At 28.6% G+C, this 21,364-nt stretch overlaps 1 protein-coding gene across 1 annotated transcript in view; it reads left to right on the forward strand.

The window, feature by feature from the left end:
* Positions 1-3,680: 3,680 nt before the first annotated feature.
* The window catches only part of LOC127285735 (microtubule nucleation factor SSNA1-like), a 54,218-nt gene continuing 36,534 nt past the window's right edge, over positions 3,681-21,364 (forward strand). The window contains exon 1 of the mRNA XM_051311875.1: positions 3,681-3,900. Coding sequence (XP_051167832.1) covers positions 3,849-3,900 — 52 coding nt within the window. The 5' untranslated portion in view covers positions 3,681-3,848. The remainder of the gene's footprint in view (positions 3,901-21,364) is intronic.

Below are 21,364 nucleotides of genomic sequence, written 5' to 3' on the forward strand. Positions count from 1 at the left end.
CTATGTTGTCATTTTTTTTTAACAATTGAATTTTTGAAGATTGTTTAATGAGATAAATTAAACTTGTATAATCGATGCAAATTGTTGTTTTTTAATTAAATTCAATTAAATTAATTTAATCATAATTTTAATAAAGAAAACTTTTTTTATCTTTCTTTATTTTATTATTATTTATTTTTAATATAAATGTAATTAAAAGAAAAGATTTATTTATAAGTATTTTAAAAACAACAATTTGCATCGATTATAAAAGTTTAATTTATCTCATTAAACAATCTTTAAAAATTCAATTGTTAAAAAAAATGACAACATAGAAACTATATAACTTATCAATTAATAAATTTTTCTATTTACAATTGAAAATGAGAATTTAAAAAAAAAAGAAAGTATGAATGCTGCCACCTACCGTGCAAAGTCGGCGGCTCAACTTCTTTATCGACCATCAATTTGGATGTCACTAGAAAATTCCCTAGCCTGTCAAACTCACTTAAGGTGCTTATATTGGGATCTGAAATCATAGGGAATTATGGGGAAACTGACCTCGTTGCGTCAGCCATCTTGATTTTTTATCTCTTTCATCTACATATATTTTAAAAAGGATGAAACGAAAAATGGCTGACACAACGAGGTCGTCACCAGATGGCGTATCGCAGTATTTCAGATCCCAATACCTCAAATTTCGATCAGATGAACATTATTTCTGGACCGTGAAAATGCGTGAAAAGTCATTTTCACGGCGGGTATTTTTGAATTGTTTTAAACAAAAAATGTTTTTTTTAAGAAATATAATATTAAATAATTGTTTTAATATGTAAGAACACTTTAAAATAGTGATAAAAAGATGATTTGATTGAAAAATTTAGCAAATTTTGCTTTAAAACGTTTCTGCTACAAGAAAGTGTAAAATGTCGATGTTTGTGAAATGGTTTGTACAGTGTACATGTATACATGTTTCTTTCAGTTATTCGAAACAATTAGTTGAATTTAAATTTATTTGATAAACATTTCAACTTACCGATTTATTTTCAGCACTCATTATTTATTACAAGTTAAAAAGAACCGACATAACATAAACAAAACTCTGAGAGACACTAACAAGGAAGAAGCACTGTACAAACCATTTCACAAACATCGTCATTTTACACTTTCTTGTAGCAGAAAAGTTTTAAAGCAAAATTTGCTAAATTTTTTAATCAAATCATCTTTCTATCACTATTTTAAAGTGTTCTTACATATTAAAACAATTATTTAATATTATATTTCTTAAAAAAACATTTTTTGTTTAAAACAATTCAAAAATACCCGCCGTGAAAATGACTTTTCACGCATTTTCACGGTCCAGAAATAATGTTCATCTGATCGAAATTTGAGGTATATAAGCACCTTTACGCGAACATTTTACACTTTAAACTTTATTTATTTAATAATAACACGTTAATTTATCACAAATACAGCACAAATCTATCACTAAATACTTTTATTATTCAATTCAATTACACTTTTCAACAGTTTCCACTCAGTTTCTACACAATTTTCACTCAAACTAAATGTTTAACCAATGTGTAACGAATGTACAACGAATTCAGCGTACATTCCGATTTCGAGATCCGCCAGGGATCGCGCTTTGTTCCCAAATCTGGTAAAAGCATTCCGGACAATTAGAATAGTCGGAGGTGGCGTTCGTAATGGGAAAAACCTTAAACTATTGATTTCCCTAATGAATGTCGTCTGCTATTTTTGAAAAGTATATTATAAAATCACATAATTCCATATTTTCAAAAAATTAAGTAATTGAATAAATAGTAAATGTTAAATATGAAATATTATTTGTATTTAAAAAGTTATTTACAAATTAATTAATTTTATTAATTTTAATGAAGTTCTTTAAAAATTCACTAACTTTAAACTTTTTTTTAATACAGATTCTTTAGCAATCAATTATTGTTTTTTTTTGTTTTTACAGTAATCTGTAGCTATTTAATTGTAAAAAAAAGTTTCCATTAAAAATCTCTTAAAATTGAATTAATTCGATCTAAGAATCTTGCGAATATATGACTTTTCCGAAATTCAATTATTTTTAAAATTATTCTAAAGGCGCTCTCACACCTTTTTGGCTGCCTGCAGGTTACCATGGCAACGCATGAGAGTAAGTGCGACAGAAAAATTTGAATATTCCTGTCTCACTCACACTCGTGCGTTGCCATGGTAACCTGCAGGCAGGCAGGCAGCCAAAAAAGGTGTGAGTGCGCCATAATTCTTTGTAAAAGTAAATGTAATAAAAATGTTTTTAATCATATTTAAGTAAAATTCAATAATTTAAAACATTTTAAAAACTTTTCAAATTGTCATAAATCACACCAATTTACAGTGAAATTGCCAATCGTACGAAACATTTTTTTTTATTAATAGGTGTTTTTTAAGTAAGAAAAACATATTTTTGGATATTTTTTTCCTTCGTGCAATTTTGCTGAATCTAAAAAAACACATTTTCGAGGTGTGACGTTACTTAAATTCACCTATAGGAAAATTAGCTTGTCCAAAAAAATAATATACCATTGGAAAGGTATAATTAAACTACCTTTCGAACTTTCGTCGTACTGTAAAAACAAGAATTGATTGTTAAAGAATGTGTATTAAAAAGAAGTTTAAAGTTAGTGAATTTTTTAACTTCAGCTCCACATGTACATTTCTAATCTAGAGATATGTTTCGCCCTTCTATTAAGATTTTACATTCCCCATGCTTTTAATTAAAAGTTCGATTTTTCGAGAGTTTTCGATATATCCATTCGACCTTTTTATGTCATGTATTTTTTTAGAAAGGAATAAATTTGAAATCACTTATATTAAATTTACTCAGATCTTAATCACTTGAAATGCTTGTTGGCTTGAAGTAACAATAAAATGCGTGCATTATTAATCAAATTTGTTATGCATGTGAGCCAGTTACATGTGTATATTCCAAGATTTGTCAATAAATTTGTATTAGTATAAAGGTTAGGAGTGTTTGTTTACAAAGTAAATTTTTTATTTTAAATGCATAATAAAACGATATTTTGTACATATTATATTTAAAATATGTGAAGAACATATTTTAAATGGAAATCAACGCAAATCGTATAAAATAACAAGTATATGTAAACAAATATTCCTAACCTCACTAAAATGTATTTAATAGAAAATCCTGCAAATATTGCGATGCAACTGCATCAAATGTGTAACACATTTAATTAGTAGACTACATTAGACTATTTTTTCAAGCCAATAAGCATTTTAAGTGACTAAGATTTGAGTAAATTCAATAATAGTGACATCAAATTTATTTCTCCATAAGATTACAATGTGTCGTCTGCTTTCTTGTCCCTCCAGGCCAACGAAGTCTCACCTCGAAACGCTCTGACGTCACAAGTGACAGAGCCTAATTAGGGCCGTTTCCGAATTGGGATTTTTGTCGCATTTTTGATTTTGTTTTGTTTACAAAACAAAATCAAAAATCGCAATTCGGAAACGGCCTAGGTTTTGAAAATGAAAATGCAAAAATAACACACTGCTGCAGCAGTAGTTTGATTTGTGAAACATTTGGGACGTTCCATTTTAATGTTAATTTTTCAAATATAATGTGAACGCACCATAATGTAAACTTGTGATTTTATCCTTAAAGTGAGATCTACAAAGTTCACTGTGTCACTACCTAAACCTAATTTTAACCAAGAGAAAATCTTTTGAATGTTTGTTGATTTTTTAATCGTTATTTTTTTGTGTATACTGTTTTTTGTATAAAGTTATTTGAGAAGTTAAATAATTATTAGTTATTTGTAAATTGTAATTACATTCTCTTATGATAATTCACTATGTCACAACACGGTGCCGCTTTACAAACTTATAATCAAGAATTAGTCAAATGTAAGTAAAATTCTAACCTTCTTTTATATATTCGAAGTGACTATTTCGCCGACTAGCTGGCGAAATAAGAAGAATAGTTTATTTCGCCAGTTAGTAAAAATACATGGAAGGAAAAAAACTGGCGAAATAAAAGTAATAGTTTATTTCGCCAGCCAGAGAAGAATATGGTTTTAAAAAAACCGGCGAAATAAAAAAAACTGAATTATTTCGCCCGCTAGAGAAATAATACACTGTTATAACGAAACTGTCGAATTAAGAAAACTAAATTATTTCGCCAGTCAAATTAAAAAAGCATATTATAAGAAAAAGCAGGTAATAAATAAGTGAGTATTTTTTTTTCTTAATAAAAATTATTGAAATCCTTTATTTTTACAAAGATGGGGATATATGTAACCTAAACTTTATGATAATATACATATATATTATGTATATGTGAAAAGAGAATTTTCCAAAAATTCGTCGTCTGCTTGTGTTACAGCCTCTATAAATTAGGCGGGAATTTTTAAATTAATTATCTAAGTTTATAATTAATTTTTTTTTTAAATTGAAGAATAATATATATCATAGTGTTTTTACAATTATTCTAATTTTATTTGTTCGTAAAATATTTCATTTTTTATTAATTTTTATTAATTAATTAATATCTCAAAAACAAAAAATAAGGTATTCGCCAAATTTGGCACATGTCTTTGGCTCATATTAAGGAAGGTTCATGAATTTTTTCAATTTAAACGGAGGGAGTTCTTTATGTTTATTTTATAAACAATTTGCTTCCTCGTGGAGGAAGCTATGAATTTCTCTAATTCAATTAATTGATTTAAAACATTTCGAGTTAAAAACTGATTTAAATTCATTAAATTTTTTGAAAAATTAAGAAAATTGTAATTCATTTTGCGTGTATCATATACTTTATATATACGAATCGATTTGTTTCAATGCAAGGAATTAAATTATTTTATGTATTAAAAAAAAAATGCCACCTTTTTTTTGCCCCAAATTTTCAGGATTTATTGGTACACATATGTACTACATACCATAAAAATTTCACTTGGTACTTATTTTTTTGTTTCTTAGGAGAAAAAAAATATTTTCATTTTTTTGATTAAAAACTCTAAAAATCATCAAATTTAAAAGGTTTCTAACTGCTCCTTGATTCATTTTTTTACTTTTCAACATTATTTTCGAAAATTGCGCAAAAAAATAAAGAATGTTAATAATTTGCAAGAAAAATAACTTTGTTTTAAAAAAAAACGAAAAAAAAGATTTCAAAAAAATTTTTTTTTGCTCTATAAAACTACTTTTTATATTTCCTTTTAAAACGATTTGACAAACAAAAATGTACGTATAAAAAAAATATTTTTGAAACCTATTTGTTTCGTTTTTTTTCTCTAAAAAAATTAGATATTTTTAAAAATTATTAACATTCTTTATTTTTTACGCAATTTTCGAAAATAATTCGATCGATTGATTGGATTGTTGAAATTGTTTTTTTTTCTAAATATTGCTTTTAGAATTGATCAATACATAAAAAATCTAAAAAGCAATTTTGAAAAAAAAAATTTTTTTGAAATCTTTTTTTTCGTTTTTTTTTAAAACAAAGTTATTTTTCTTGCAAATTATTAACATTCTTTATTTTTTGCGCAATTTTCGAAAATAATGTTGAAAAGTAAAAAAAATGAATCAAGGAGCAGTTAGAAACCTTTTAAATTTGATGATTTTTAGAGTTTTTAATCAAAAAAATGAAAATATTTTTTTCTCCTAAGAAACAAAAAAATACCAAGTGAAATTTTTATGGTATGTAGTACATATGTGTACCAATAAATCCTGAAAATTTGGGGCAAAAAAAAGGTGGCATTTTTGAGAAAAAATTTTTTTTTGTTTTTTCGAAAAATTCCATTTTTATCCTTGTTTTTTAATATTTTTCATTCGGAGCAACATTTTTTAAAAGAGTAAAAAAAAAAATGAAAAAAATAAGCCCAGGAGCAACAAAAAAGGTTAAAAATTACGAAAGTTATGCTTTTTTTAAGCGAAAAATGCAAAAAAATTAATTTTCTTGAAAAAATCTTTAAAAAGTCGTAAAAACTACTCACAAAATCGAATCAAAATATAAAAAAACACGTATTTCTTTATTTTTCAAGTAAAATAACATACTTCATTCTGAAATTAATTCGCAATATATCATCGGACTGCCTGCATAATTTGACATGGATTCGGTTATAAATGAGCCTACTTAATTTTACCCAAATCCATTAAAACCTGTTAAGGACGTTCATCCACGGAAATGCAGACCTCTTGAAAAAAATAATTAATTAACATTTAAATAATTAAAATAATATTATTAATTGTACTTTCTGAAAGATGAGATATTAATTTTCAAGAAAAAAATTTAAAACTTGCAAAATTTATTTATTTATACAATTTGCATAGGATAACATTTTTTTGTTGTATCGCTTCTACAGAATTTTTTAAAAATGATTCGATTTCAATGAAATATGGCTTATTTTCTTCGGAAAATGATTCTCTACAACTTCACCGTGGGATTTTTTAAACAAGCAAGCCGTTTGGAAAATATGGCTATTTGTTTAAAAGAAAAATTTGAATTTTTTAAACAAATTTGTTTAAAAGAAAAATTTGAATTTTTTAAACAAATAGCCATATATTCCAAACGGCTTGCTTGTTTAAAAAATCTCACGGTGAAGTTGTAGAGAATAATTTTCCGAAGAAAATAAGCCATATTTCATTGAAATCGAATCATTTTTAAAAAATTCTGTAGAAGCGATACAACAAAAAAATGTTATCCTATGCAAATTGTATAAATAAATAAATTTTGCAGGTTTAAAATTTTTTTTCTTGAAAATTAATATCTCATCTTTCCGAAAGTACAATTAATAATATTATTTTAATTATTGAAATGTTAATTAATTATTTTTTTCTAGAGGTCTACATTTCCGTGGATGAACGTCCTTAAAGATATTGTGTTCACAAAAACGATCCACACATATATACATCCGGACAATTGATCAGGATCTCATATAACATGTTTTTATATAGAAGAAAATTTGTTTTTACCATTTTTAAAAATTTTATAAACGAAAAGATTACAAAGCTTCCTCCACGAGGAAGCAAAATTAAAAATAAAAAATTTTTTTTTCTAATAAATAAATTAAAAAATTTTAATTTTTCAAAATAAATTTTTTTTTAAACTTGAGTATTTTTTGAGCAAAAAACTTAATTTTACATGGAATTGCTGAAATAATAAAAATGCAAGGAATTTTTTTATATTTTTCTTTATTTATATTTTTGCAAACTGCAAAACCAGTTTTTGCAGTCTTTGGCTTTTTTTTTTAAATTCACACACACTTGGTGATACCATTCTAAGCATGCATGACACCGAATGCTTTTATTATCACAGGTGAGGCGCATGATTAAATCCCGAATTTGTTTTTTCGAATTTTTATTTTCTCGAAAATCGTTTTATCTAAAAGGAATTGAGTATAATTTTTTGAATTCGAATCGTCAGATTATATAATAAAAATACTTGCGAATTATTATTTGACAGAATTTTTTAACTTCGAAAGAACATTTTTCATAATTTTCAATTTACCAAATAATCATTTCTCATAATTATTATTGTAGCGAATAAGTATTTTTCATAATTTTTATTTTTCCCAAAAACCTGTTTATACTATTTTTGGTTTTACATAATTACCATTTTTTATAATTTTTTTTCCTTCCAATTACCATTTTGTATAATAAATATTTTTTCGAACAATTATTTGTTCTAAAATGTAATTTACCAAATTTATACTTTTTCTATTTTTAAAAGTAACGATTAGCTATTTTATATAATTTTCAATTTACCGATTTGCCATTTCACATAATTTCTAAATTTTCAAATTATTATTTTTCCGAATTTCAATTTTAACGAATTATTAATATTAGAATTATTTCTTTAGCAAATTACCATTTAACATAATTTTAATTTCCCCTAATATTTATTTATTCTAATCATTATTTTCTCGAATCGTTATATGCCATAATCAGAATTTTACCGAATCTTCATTTGCCCTAACATACTTCCGGTCAATTTCAGTACTGTAGTTTCCCATCTACATTAATTTCTGGAATTTATGGCCAGGCCATCGCTTGTCGGTATGGTAGGTTGCGTCACAAAAAGTGGCGCAAAAATTCCAGAAATTAATGTAGATGGGAAACTACAGTACTGAAATTGACCGGAAGTATGTTAGGGCAAATGAAGATTCGGTAAAATTCTGATTATGGCATATAACGATTCGAGAAAATAATGATTAGAATAAATAAATATTAGGGGAAATTAAAATTATGTTAAATGGTAATTTGCTAAAGAAATAATTCTAATATTAATAATTCGTTAAAATTGAAATTCGGAAAAATAATAATTTGAAAATTTAGAAATTATGTGAAATGGCAAATCGGTAAATTGAAAATTATATAAAATAGCTAATCGTTACTTTTAAAAATAGAAAAAGTATAAATTTGGTAAATTACATTTTAGAACAAATAATTGTTCGAAAAAATATTTATTATACAAAATGGTAATTGGAAGGAAAAAAAATTATAAAAAATGGTAATTATGTAAAACCAAAAATAGTATAAACAGGTTTTTGGGAAAAATAAAAATTATGAAAAATACTTATTCGCTACAATAATAATTATGAGAAATGATTATTCGGTAAATTGAAAATTATATAAAATAGCTAATCGTTGCTTTTAAAAATAGATAAAGTATAAATTTGGTCAATTACATTTTAGAACAAATAATTGTTCGAAAAAATATTTATTATACAAAATGGTAATTGGAAGGAAAAAAAATTATAAAAAAATGGTAATTATGTAAAATCAAAAATAGTATAAACAGGTTTTTGGAAAAATCATGAAAAATACTTATTCGCTACAATAATAATAATGAGAAATGATTATTCGGTGAATTGAAAATTATAAAAAATGTTCTTTCGAAGTTAAAAAATTCTGTCAAATAATAATTTGAAATTATTTTTATTATGTAATCTGACGATTCGAATTCAAAAAATTATAGTGAATTCTTTTTAGATAAAACGATTTTCCAGAAAATAAAAATTCGAAAAAACAAATTTGGGCTTTAATCATGCGCCTCGTTAAATTTTTTGTGCAGCTTTTTACTGTTTCCATTATATCTACGTTACAATTTTTGCACTTCCATAAAATTTCTTTTTTCTTTACATTAATGATTTTTTCTACTGACAGACAAGCATCTTTGGTAAAGTATTCTTGTATCAATTTAATATTACAGTCTTCATCCATTATAGCGCAACTTACGTTTTCAGGAATTACCTCTATAAATTGTTCTTCAATTTTATATCCCAAAAGGGATTTTTCTATTATATCTTCAGGGACAAAACATTTTAACATAAATGTTATTTTCTCTTCTAACAATCTTTTTTTAAACGGAACAATATCATTTTTTTTGGGAAGACCTATCGGTGTTGTTGTTGCTGAATGCCTTGATCTTCCTCTCATTTTTTGTATACTTGTGGCATCTTAATATTCTTTATTGTCTCTTTATCAAACATTTTTTCATTAATATTTTTTTCAGTATGTAAAACGTTATAATTTTGATCGATAGAGGACAAATTTATTACGTCGTATGAAATTTCGTAACCAAAATCATCCTTAGTTAGGAAAACTGCTTCGTTCTCTAGAAATGCAGCTTCTTCTAATGTCAAAAATACTTCCTTCTCCGCGAGCAAAGCTTCATTTTCCTGCTGCATCGCATAATTCTCCAAGAGTAATGCTTCATTTTCTTGTTCAATTTCATCGTCCTCTGGTAAGAGAAGCTTCATTTTCTTGTTCAATTTCATCGTCCTTTGGGAGTATTATATTGTTTACTAACTCAACAGGTTCATTCATCAGAATGCGCCTTTTAACCTATTAAAAAGTATTTACATTGTAACTTATAATTTAATACCACCAGACATATTAATAATTCCATGTAAATTACAATAATGCTTACCTCCTCAAAGAAGTTGATAAATTTATAAAATTTAGTCGTTGATAATTCAGAGATTAAAGAATTAATTTGCATTAACTCCGTTTTCCCAATCTTCAGCTTTTGGCCTTGGAGCAACGTTTTTCTTTTTTTCTTTATCAGAAATTTTGACGATTGGAAGATTTGCATTTTTTTCGCAATTTTCAAAAACTCTTTGATTTTGCACGTAATATTCTTGCGTCCATCTTACAAGACATAATTCTTTGTCAGCTAAAGAAATATCTAAATGTTCCCTGGCCGCAAAAATGTGTCTAGAAATTAAATTGTTTTTTGTAATTAGACAATAGTAGTGTAATTTATTAATTGATAAAAACTTATTGTATGGTGAAATTATAATTTTGTTCTATTTTATTTTTTATGCAATTACAAAAAAATGAATATAATATACCTGCAAGGCAGACCCATTGATAAATAATCATTGCAGGTACTAATTCTCGTAGGTTTTTGCGCGCTGAACACGAATCTGATATCCAAAATGGTCTATCACGTCAGGATTTTGAGTAATTCAAGGTCAAATGTCCCAAAAATGGTTATTCTGGTCACTTTTAGGAATTTTTTCTGGAAAAATAACATTTTTTCTTTTATTTTCGAAATTGTATTCTCAGCTTTAAAACTCATTTTTGAAAATGAATATACGATTATTTTTAAAGAAGTTATGAACATTTGAATTTATAACATTGCGTCATTTCTTAAGGCCAGGTCCAAGTCGAGTCAGCTGTTCTTTTGAAGTTTCAATGGAACAGCTGACACGACTTGGACCTGGCCTTACGATCATAAACTCTTAAACGTCAGACTTTTTTTGTTGAAATGATTGAGACGGAATAATTTATTATTAAGAGAAATATATTAAAATAAATAAATGATCAAAGTTATTAAAATTATTCCTCACCCAGCGCGACCGGGTTCAGAGTTGCTGGGGCTCTATTTGACAAAATAAAATAAAATAAAGATTTAATTGCACGCGGACGCCAGTTAATTTATTAATTAAAATTAACAAAAGACTTAGATCACAGGGAGGGAAGTTGGTGAACCCAAATACAAAATACAAAAATAAAATATTAAGCGACTTCCAGGAATATTGAGTTTATTACAAAGATAAAATAAAAGTACATTAATCACTTACTTGTGTGTGATCAAATATGATCAAATATCGACTCTTTCCAATTTTGTTCAACAATATATAATTTGGTTAATGTCGATCTTTAAATTCAATATAATTCCAATATTCGATCGGTCAAACAACTCAATACAATTTCTTATAATTTAACAAACAAGGAGATATACTCCAGCACACTAGACGTACGGACAAAGAGTGAGGAACGGACCCGACGATTTTCGGCAATGCGCCAATATATTGAACTATTGGCGCTTAGATCGATGTAAGGTCACAGGGGCGAGTTATTGACCTTTTTTTCCCTAACCCTTATCCTAAGATATTTGATCATTTATTTCTCAAAATAATGTCAAGAAATATTTTCCCGTCACATGATATATTTGTCATGTTCTGTATTTAAGGGTTTTTGGGGTCGCTGATTACGAATCCGAAGTCTGTTTTTCAAAATTTTAAATAGCGGATGACTTTTTTAAAAAAACTATCTTAATTCGCCTGAAAATCGTTACTTGGGGGTTTTTGGGGTCGCTGATTACGAATCCAGAGTCGGTTTTCAAAATTTTAAATGGCGGATCCAACGGGCAACGGAGATTGTCCGCTATCCGGCTAAGTCCCTGGATAACGGCTTTGATGCCGTCATGGCAGACCCACGTAGGAAACGTGTTACGATGCAGGGACTATAAACCCCATTATCAGCGGTACAAGAATTTAAAAAACTGACCATAGTTAAATCAATATGAAAATAAAGTCATGACGAAAATCGCATTTCTACAAAAAAAAGTCGAAGTCCGTTGTTTAAGAGTTAATGGTCAAAATGACTCAATGTTATAAATTCAAATGTTCACAACTTTTTTAAAAATAATCGTAAATTAATTTTCAAGAATGGGGTTTGAAGCTGAGAATACGAAGTATATGATAGCGCTTTCAAAAATAAAGGAAAAAATTTTTTTTTTCTCAAAAAATTCCTAAAAGTGGCCAAAATAGCCATTTTTGGACATTTGACCTTGAATTACCCAAAATCCTGACGTGATAAACCATTTTCAATATCAGATTCATGTTCAGCGCGCAAAAACCTACGAGAATTAGTACCACAGGTTCTTGTAACTAAAAAAAGTTCAAGTTTCGCAGGCCTGTGTTATTTTTAATATATTTCCATATTACTTTATGTTTACAGTAACCTTACAGTAATCACACGGGAAGCTTACAACAACCTTATCGTCTAAGCTTACCACAACCATACAATGTAAACTTACCACCCACGACCTTACTGTGTAAGCTTACCTTAGCTTTACTGCACTGAAAAAAGTTGGTGAACAGAGTTGTTTTCAGCATAGAACTGTTACGTAAAATAAAAGCAAGTCCTTCACTTTCACTTTTGTGTGAATCTTTCGTCTTTTTGAGCGAACGAATTGACTTTGCGTGATGCGACTTTTTGCCTACAGGTGTCAGTTGGGTGAACGAGTCACTCAAGATTGGCGGACATTTAGGACTTGAACTAAAGTGGCGCCGCTGATCAATGAGTGTCTTAACTGTAACGCCAAACCTTTTTCAGTGTGTGTAAGCTTACTGTAAGGCGGAAGTTTTAAGATGACATCAAGTTTATTGCAGGCTTACACGGTAATCTTACAAACCCTACAGATATCCTTATAGTAACCTCACAGCAAGAAGTTGTGCTATGTGGGTATTATTCTTCAATTTAGAAAAAATGAATTATAAAATTAGATAATTAATTTAAAAATTTCCGCCTGTTTATGTAGGCTGTGACACAAGCAGACGACGTATTTTTGGAAAATTCTCTTTTCTCATATACATAATATATATATTATCATAAAGTTGAGGTTACTGAGATCCACATCTCGTAAAAGTAAAGGATTTCAATAATTTTTATTAAGAAAAAAAATACTCACTTATTTATTACCTGCTTTTTCTTATAATATGCATTTTTAATTTGACTGGCGAAATAATTTAGTTTTCTCAAGAAGGCTAGAGACAGGAGGTCCAACTAGGGTAGTAGGGGTATGGGAATACTGAGTTACAGAACCGTCCCGTAGCAGGCATGTCCTTTAAAAATCATATAGGTCGCAGTGGACTTCTGCGCATACTAACACTTATGCACAAACATGTGTAATAAGAAACACACGAATGCATGGCGAATGCAAGCAGAATCAGCTGTCAAAATACAGTATAAATGTTTATGTTAAAAATATTGTTCTTATTAAATAAGTGTTTCAATTAAGACACAAAAAATGAGTTAAATTTATATTAGTAAAAAGATTTTGTTTTTGCTCTTCTTTTTTTGCCTCATTATATATGGTGGTATGCTTTTTGCATATTATGTGGGTCCGTGTGATGCAATAATAATTGATTACAGTTTTTGTTAAGCTATGTTTGTGTTCATTGCAACCGACAAAAGTTATCGTCTCTGAAAGAAGATTTTGAACGATATTTTGAAATGTATAGTAGTTCAATTGTTCTTCTTGAACTTCTTGCAGAATGGCGTGCTCTAGCGAACACAAGAGATTAAAAAGATTTGACAGAAGGAAAAACCAGTCAGATTAAAAAATGTGGTTTTCCGAAAAACACGTTTATAAATATTTTAAATCAATATCACTTTAAGTGATATATTTTGGGTATGTGAAAAATTGAAACAATAACATTATAAGCTATTATCAGACATATATATCTTAAAGTTGAAAAAAAATTTTTTATTGAAAAATATTTAAAAATGGCGATGCTGGAAAATTGTTTTTGATAACCTTTTTAAATTATGTTTAATGCTTAGGAGACTTCTCGGAATACGAAATAAAACATTTTTACTGGTATAAAACATTTTTTTTCTTATTGTAGAAGGCTCAATGTATTTTTTAATCAATATAAAATAAAAATTATTTTTTTGTAAAATCTAGAGTGGTCTATAACCCCTTAAATTTTCAAACATTTATTTATTGGAAATAATACTCACATCGAAAGCCTTGTTAACATGCATTTTTTGATAAAATTTAGGATCCAAATGATCCGGAGTGATCTTATGTGCGATTTTCAATCCTAAACTTTTGGCACCACCGTCGCTTTCAATAATAGCACGAAAGTGCTTCTTTTTGAAGATACCATCTGGAGTCTATGAAGAAAAATATAGGATAAATATTTTGTCATTATTGTACGGTATAAATGAATTTACATTAATTTTATTACCATTACTTCTTCAATGCCCATCAAAACATTTCGCAAATTTTTAACTAAATGAGAGAAATCGGAGACGAACCACAATTGACGCTTTTCTGAAGCGTCATCAGTTTCATCATCAGTTTCATCATCGGATTCGTTAATAGAATAGATGTGGTTGCAGCTTGTATCTAAGTCTTTTAGTCCAAAATGCTTCCACATTCCACGGTTCTATGTAGCCCCATCTGAGGTGACAACATCTACATAGAAACCGTGGTTCTCGAGCAAAACTATACATTCCGATATAAGGTGACTAAGAACTTCCCCGTTCGCTGCTCCTTTACTAAGAAAGGCAGCTACATTCTGCACCCACTTCCCTCGAAAAGGTTGAAAGAGGAACACTAAGGCATGATCTGCTTGCTCCTTTTTTTGATTCTCCGGGGTATAAGCTCCTAAATCAGTGAAGCCCAAAACGGATATATTTTCACTGTAAAAAGAAACGCCTTTACTTATTTGGATTTCATCGAGGACCAGTACTCCTAAATAGAAAAATTAAAATCACAGACACAGTATAAATTAAATTTCTTTAATAGGGTGGCGACTTTGTTTCAAAATTTGAAATGACTGCGGTCATTACCCAGTTCTTCTCGATCAAATTTGCATCATCAGATCTTTGAATTGATAAGAAATTTTTTTTATTTTCTAAACGACTTAACCAGAAACTTTATTTTGCTTGAATTTTAAAACTAACTGTTACGTATGAATTTCGTAACTTCTTATTAATAAATTATTAACATTATTAATAATTCATTAATACAATACTTGAAAAAGAGGACACATTATGCAACACAAACAAATAACACTTTATAAACATTATAAGAAATGCCTTTAGAATCTCTTAGAGATGTCCAAATAACTATATATTAAATATTAACTTTCAATTAATAACCTAAATTTTAAAGAAGACCTATTTAAAATTCATGATAAAATTGAGAAACTAAGTGAACTAATTTAATTCAAGAAACAAAGGATGGCGCAATAAACATTGCTGCATCCAAGGTATGTCCATTCAAACTGAACTGGAACACTACCCCAATATTGCAAGGTTGCAATAAAAAAAACATTGACAAGAATAAATTTGTTAAATAAAGATTCTTTTCCCCACCAAAAGTCAACTTAATAAAATCAGTTGACACACGAAGATCGAGGTCTTTCAAGTGTGGTCTCCGAGTGAGACAGGTGAAACAACCCGTTAGACCAGGGTTGTTTAGTCTTGGGTCAGTAGTTGTGAGTAGAGGAGATTGAGAGTGAGCTGAGTGTGGAGCTTGGAGTTTTTGAGAGTTTTGAGTTGGAGTTTAAGTCTCTGAGTTGAGAGACTTTTAGAAACAAACCTTTGGTTCGAGGTTGTTTCTGTTTTGAGTTTATTACTGAGTTTTAATTCGAGTTGTGATTTTTGAAGTGAGATTTTTTAAAGAGTATTAGAGTTTTGAGTATTTTAAAGAGATAAAGATTTATTTATTTTAAAGAGTATTTTAAAGAGATATTGAATAATTGTGGTTTTGAAAAAGAGAATTTAATTGTGAATTTGATTTAAAAGATACACGAATGAGTTTTTGAGAATCACTTAGTTTTGAAATTGAGAGTGAAAATTAAATAGTAAATGAGAAAATAAAGTTTATAGCATATGCTGAGTTTTGAGATTGTTTTAATAATTGTTTGAAAAAAGAGAATATAATATAACTAAAACAAATTGAAGAGTTAATTAAATACTTAAATTGAGATACGTCGATTATTTTGAAGGATATCAATCTGAGGAAATTCCAGAGGTAAATATACGTAAGAGTTCAGAGACTCTTAACATAACACACACAACATTATTACACGTACATTTATTCACACGTAAATTGTATTAGAATACAGAATACTGTAATATTGTATTATTTGAGTTGTTACACAATATATATTTATATATAACTATTTAAATATTTGTTTATTCTTTTATTTCAAATATTCCTAACCAATTGTTCTGATTAATATGGGATCTCAACCAACTCACTGAATAATAGTGAGGTAAGGAACGTGTGTTAAGGTACCTAGGTCTTTTAGAGTTTTAGAAAATATCAATCTTTGATTGATATTGAATAATTTTCTAATTTTCAAAATTCATCTTTAACACTAACCAAAAAATTTCTATTCTTACAAATAAATTTTTAAATTTTGTTTTTTTTCAGATTTCTCGCGTTCAATTCGCCACCCTGCGTATTATATAAAAAATTATATGTAACCTCTCCTATCTTCTGCTTTCCTTGCATCGCTTTTCTTTTTCAACATTGTAAAAACTGATTGATCGAATCCATAACGCGGTTTTAAGTTTTTTAAATAAGTTCTCAAAGTCGTGAGTGTCGGAAGTGGTAAAATCTTGTGATTTCTCAGATGAATGTATGCCTTCCGACTTTTTATACTTAACAGTACACATTCTAAAATCCATTCACGTGTATAACACATTCCTTTTTTATTATCCAGTTAACCATATTTAACAATTGTTTTAATAATTTCCTGTTGTGATTCAGGCAACTCTTTTATATCATTATCCAACGAGTTTTTATTTATTGAAGAGCAACGGGACATCAAATCATCAATTTGATCTTGCATACTCTCAATCTATAACAAAAATGAGAAAAAATTTAGATATTAAATATAAATAACTTTTGCATAAAGAAAAAAGTTTTACCCAAGAATCATATGTAATGTTTACCTTTTTAATAGCTCGCCTTAATTTTTGTATGTTATTTTTGCTCTCATTTTTCTGATTTTTATTTTGTTTAAGCAAATGGTTGGCAATACCCAATTCCTTACGTTTTTCTCGCTCGACTACTATTTTACAGTCTTTACATTTTTCACTTTTATAGAAAGGCTTTCGAATAAAAAATCCATTTTTACACATTCCGTGTAGAGCTCTTTCACAAAAATGTAAGGAAACTATTTTTATCATGCCCAAGCGCAATTCTTCTAAACATGACACTTTATTCAGAACGGGAAATTTTGCTGTGTGATTGTGAGCCATAATCTAAATAAATATTCATAAATTGTACAAAATGATAGATACAAGCGATTACATGTGAAATTAAGTCAATATTTTTAATTTAGCTAATTATTAGCAAATTAATATTTCACACATTTGAAATCGATTTCTTTTAAAATTTCTTCATTTATGCATACTCAAAAATATTACTCTACTGCAAAATTTTTTTAAATGAGCGTGATGAAAAATGACATTATTGACATTTAATTACACATGGAATACGTTTATTTATACATATTTAAGGGTCACATAAGAAAATTCAGTCAAATCCTTTTATTTTGACAGTCGACTATTTTATTATACTTATTTTGTCGACTTTTCATCTTAAATAATATCTAACTTTATAATATATTTATACGTACTTCAACAGTCATGTCTTCTGCTTTCACAAAAATGCTGCGTGTAACAATGCCTTGAAGATCTCCTGCATAAACAAATAATACTCCTTCAGAATTCTGCATTCCCCAAAACTTAGGGAAGTCTTCAATATTTCGAGCATCTCAATCTTTTATCAAATCTTCTTTAGTATATTGCAACGGCAACGAAGAAGAGACTGTTTCTTCAAAAGTGCTCTCAGAAGTAAATAGATTTGTTGAATTATCAACTTTACCATCCAAGAGTGGTAAAGTCATAACATGGTTTAGAATATTTACTCTTCGAGTGGACCTTGGACACAAATCTTGTTTTACACTTTTATTTTCCTTCTTATTAGTGAAGCTCAGTGCTTCGCCAGAATCTTTACAGCCCGCCTTTAAAAAATTTTCAACACAAATTACTAAGTGTAATATTCTTGAAACCATATATTACACTTATTTAAAATGAATTTATAATTTTCATTTCCAATTGCAAATTTATTACAGGATAACTGCACCAGTAAACGAGAGTACACTAATTGTAGAAAATTATAATTTTATTTTTTATATGAATTGTATATTATAGAATATTTAAAATATTTAAAAACAAAAATAACTTCTAAATAATCCTTACATTTTTAATTTCATATACTTACATAATGAAATTTTACATCAAAGGTATCTGATAATTCCATGTTTTTTTACTTTTTATTTCTTTATTACATTATTATTCATGGTACTGTCGATTATTCAAACAAAAAAAAATAAATATAAAATAGGTTAAGTGATTGATTATTATAAACATCAAACAAAGATGCAACGCAAATGTTTCAAAAGTTTTATAGGTTATTTTTTACTTAAAATTAAAAAACTTATATTTCAAGTTTATAACATGTTTCAAATAATCTGCAGAAAATTTTTTTTTTCAACCTATACTACTTATCGAAAAATGTACAATATGTTATTTTTATTATATTACTATTTTTTAAAGGATAAAATGTTAAAAATGTCATGTAGCCTCGACAATTAAATCCAAACGTCGAGAAATTTCATTAAATACATTTAAATTAATTTTTTATCTAACACACTACTTCAATTTATTCCATAAAAAAATAGAAATAATAAAAACTATTATTTCTTCGTTCAAATATACGAAATTTAAGTTTTGAAGTACATTATTTACTGCCTAGAAAAAAATGTCAAAGTCTGGATGTTGTCTAAAATCAACAACAATAATTATGTTACAGTTATCCTAACGCGTCTATTTTTTCTAATAAAAATGCTTTTCAGTGCACTTTGTTTATTTTCTTATTAATAATGGTAATTTAGATTTTTTAATAAAACCTGCTGCATAATTATATCGCAGCTTTTAACGTGTGTTTTTAATAATATTGCATTGAACTAACCTTAAAAATGGATGGAATACTGTCTTCCTTCAGTCTTAATAATTTTCGTGGTAAAACAACATCTTTTCCATCTTTTAATACTTCTATTAAGTTATCGTGAAAACAACTGCTAGGAAAGTGTATGTTACAAAGAAATAAATGTTTATTTTTGCTAATCGCTTTATTTAAATGACGTTCAATACTCTGTAACCATTTCCTTTTTAAATCCTAAAATATTACATTTATATCAATATTTAAATTTGAAGAATAATAATAAAAACAAAAGACCGCTTATGTAATAAATAATACGCATATATAATGTATAAAGTATACGTACCTCATCATTTGGGAATTGGAAAAACTGACGTCGATTTTCAGTGTCATTTTCATCAGTTTTATCATGGCAACTTTTTACACAACACTTTCTCGCCATTTTTTAAAAACTTTACGTTTTTAAAACTATTCATTAATATATATTATTCATTTTATTAACTACACTACTTTAAACTTAACCTTAAATTTCACTTGCCGGCGACGTGATAAACACGTGAAACACGGTTATAGAAAGATTCAATGTGTGAGTATGCGCAGAAGTCCACTGCGACCTATACAACTTTTAAAGGCAATGCCTCCTACAAGACGATTCTGTGACTCACCCCCTCTACCGTAGTTGGACCTCCTGTCTCTAGCCTTCTTGAGTTTTCTTAAGGAGGTTCATCCCAAAATCAATTTTCTACAGATTTTTTAAAAATTTTTAAGATGTATTATTGACATCACTTTACATGTGTTGTTCAAATTTTATTGAATTTTACCGTATCATTTTCAAGATAAAAATTTATAAAGTTTGAAGTTTTACATGGGAACAGTGAAAAAACATGAAAAATGACCATGTTTACATTAATTAAAAAAAACGGTTCTACAGATTTTTTTCAAAAACTAATATGTTTTAAATTATGAGTTTTAACAGTTTTTACAAAAATATGAAATTTTTTTACCGTTTGGTTGTGAAGTAAATGTTAATCAAAGTTAGCAACTTTTGAACTTATCCCATGTAAATAAGAGAAAGAAGAGGAGAAACGGCAAATTAACCTCTAAATTGGCCAGTGGAGCTCAACTTTTATGGACTATAGCTGTCAGTTTTAAACTTACGGAAAACCCCTAATAGAATGAGTACCGCTTGAAGGGATGAACCTCCTTAATTCGACACCCTATTGAAAATCCCTGTTCAAGAACTTGAACAAGAAAATTTACATGTTCAGCAGCTTAACTTGTACCTGTTCTGGTGAGAACATGTACAAGATCTTGTACAATTTCGGCACCAGAATTTGGAACAAGTTCTTGTATCAGAACTTGTACAAGATCGTGTACAAAAAATATGTTTAATATTTGTATATAGTAGCCTAGTAGTTTTACGTGCGAGATCTCCCTGTACAGGTATACCCACACGGACCCCATGGTCACGGAGTCAAGAGTTAATGCCTGACCAGTACCGATGACACAGAATTTCTTCCAGTCACCTGACAATTGACAATGAGACCGACCTAAGTCACGATTGCCACTCTTGGTGAGAGCCGGGACCTTTCCAATCCCTGGAAACTCTGCAGGTTTCCACCCGAGTTGAATTAATGCAACTCACACACCGAATGCGAAAGACGTGTGCACAACGTGCTAACGCACGCTAACCCCAAGCGATGTGGGCTGTAACCACTGCCACCACGAATCCATACCCAATGCCTGGCGGAGACTCGAAGGTCTCCTGGGCTCCAGACACGTCCCGTGGTACGATTCTACTCAGGTATAAGTACCACTTTCCAGTATCCGGGGAACCAGAGGCCATACTGGCGGTCGGTTACCGTTAAAATACGATAACATGCACCACACATATGCCAAGATCAACCGGAAGGTAGTGATTTTCGAAAAACTCGGAACTACTTCAGGTCATGGCAAGCGGCAACACGTGCCGAAGCCACTATCCTTTACCATTTTCCTATTGGAACATCACGATTGAACCATTCGGCATTTTAGGATGCTTATTGACCAATGTTACACAGGTTTGTTAATTGTTGGCAGCGGCGAGATTGATGCCAGAAAAACTCTGAAGCAAACCTCCTCAGACAATAACAGTTGCAAGTATACACCGAAAAAACAATATTCTAAAATTAAGTATTTCCCACTAACTTGAAGAATATCTCCCACTAAAATAGGTGCCAAGAATATATTCTAGATGTTAGAGGGGATTCACCTAGTGATCGAGTATAAGGTATTCTAATATTCAGTATAATCATTTGAGAGCTATAATGATGATAA

The sequence above is a fragment of the Leptopilina boulardi genome, unplaced genomic scaffold (assembly GCF_019393585.1).
Source record: "Leptopilina boulardi isolate dan_hultmark-lab unplaced genomic scaffold, ZJU_Lbou_2.1 LbouV2_341, whole genome shotgun sequence".
Taxonomy (NCBI): domain Eukaryota; kingdom Metazoa; phylum Arthropoda; class Insecta; order Hymenoptera; family Figitidae; genus Leptopilina; species Leptopilina boulardi.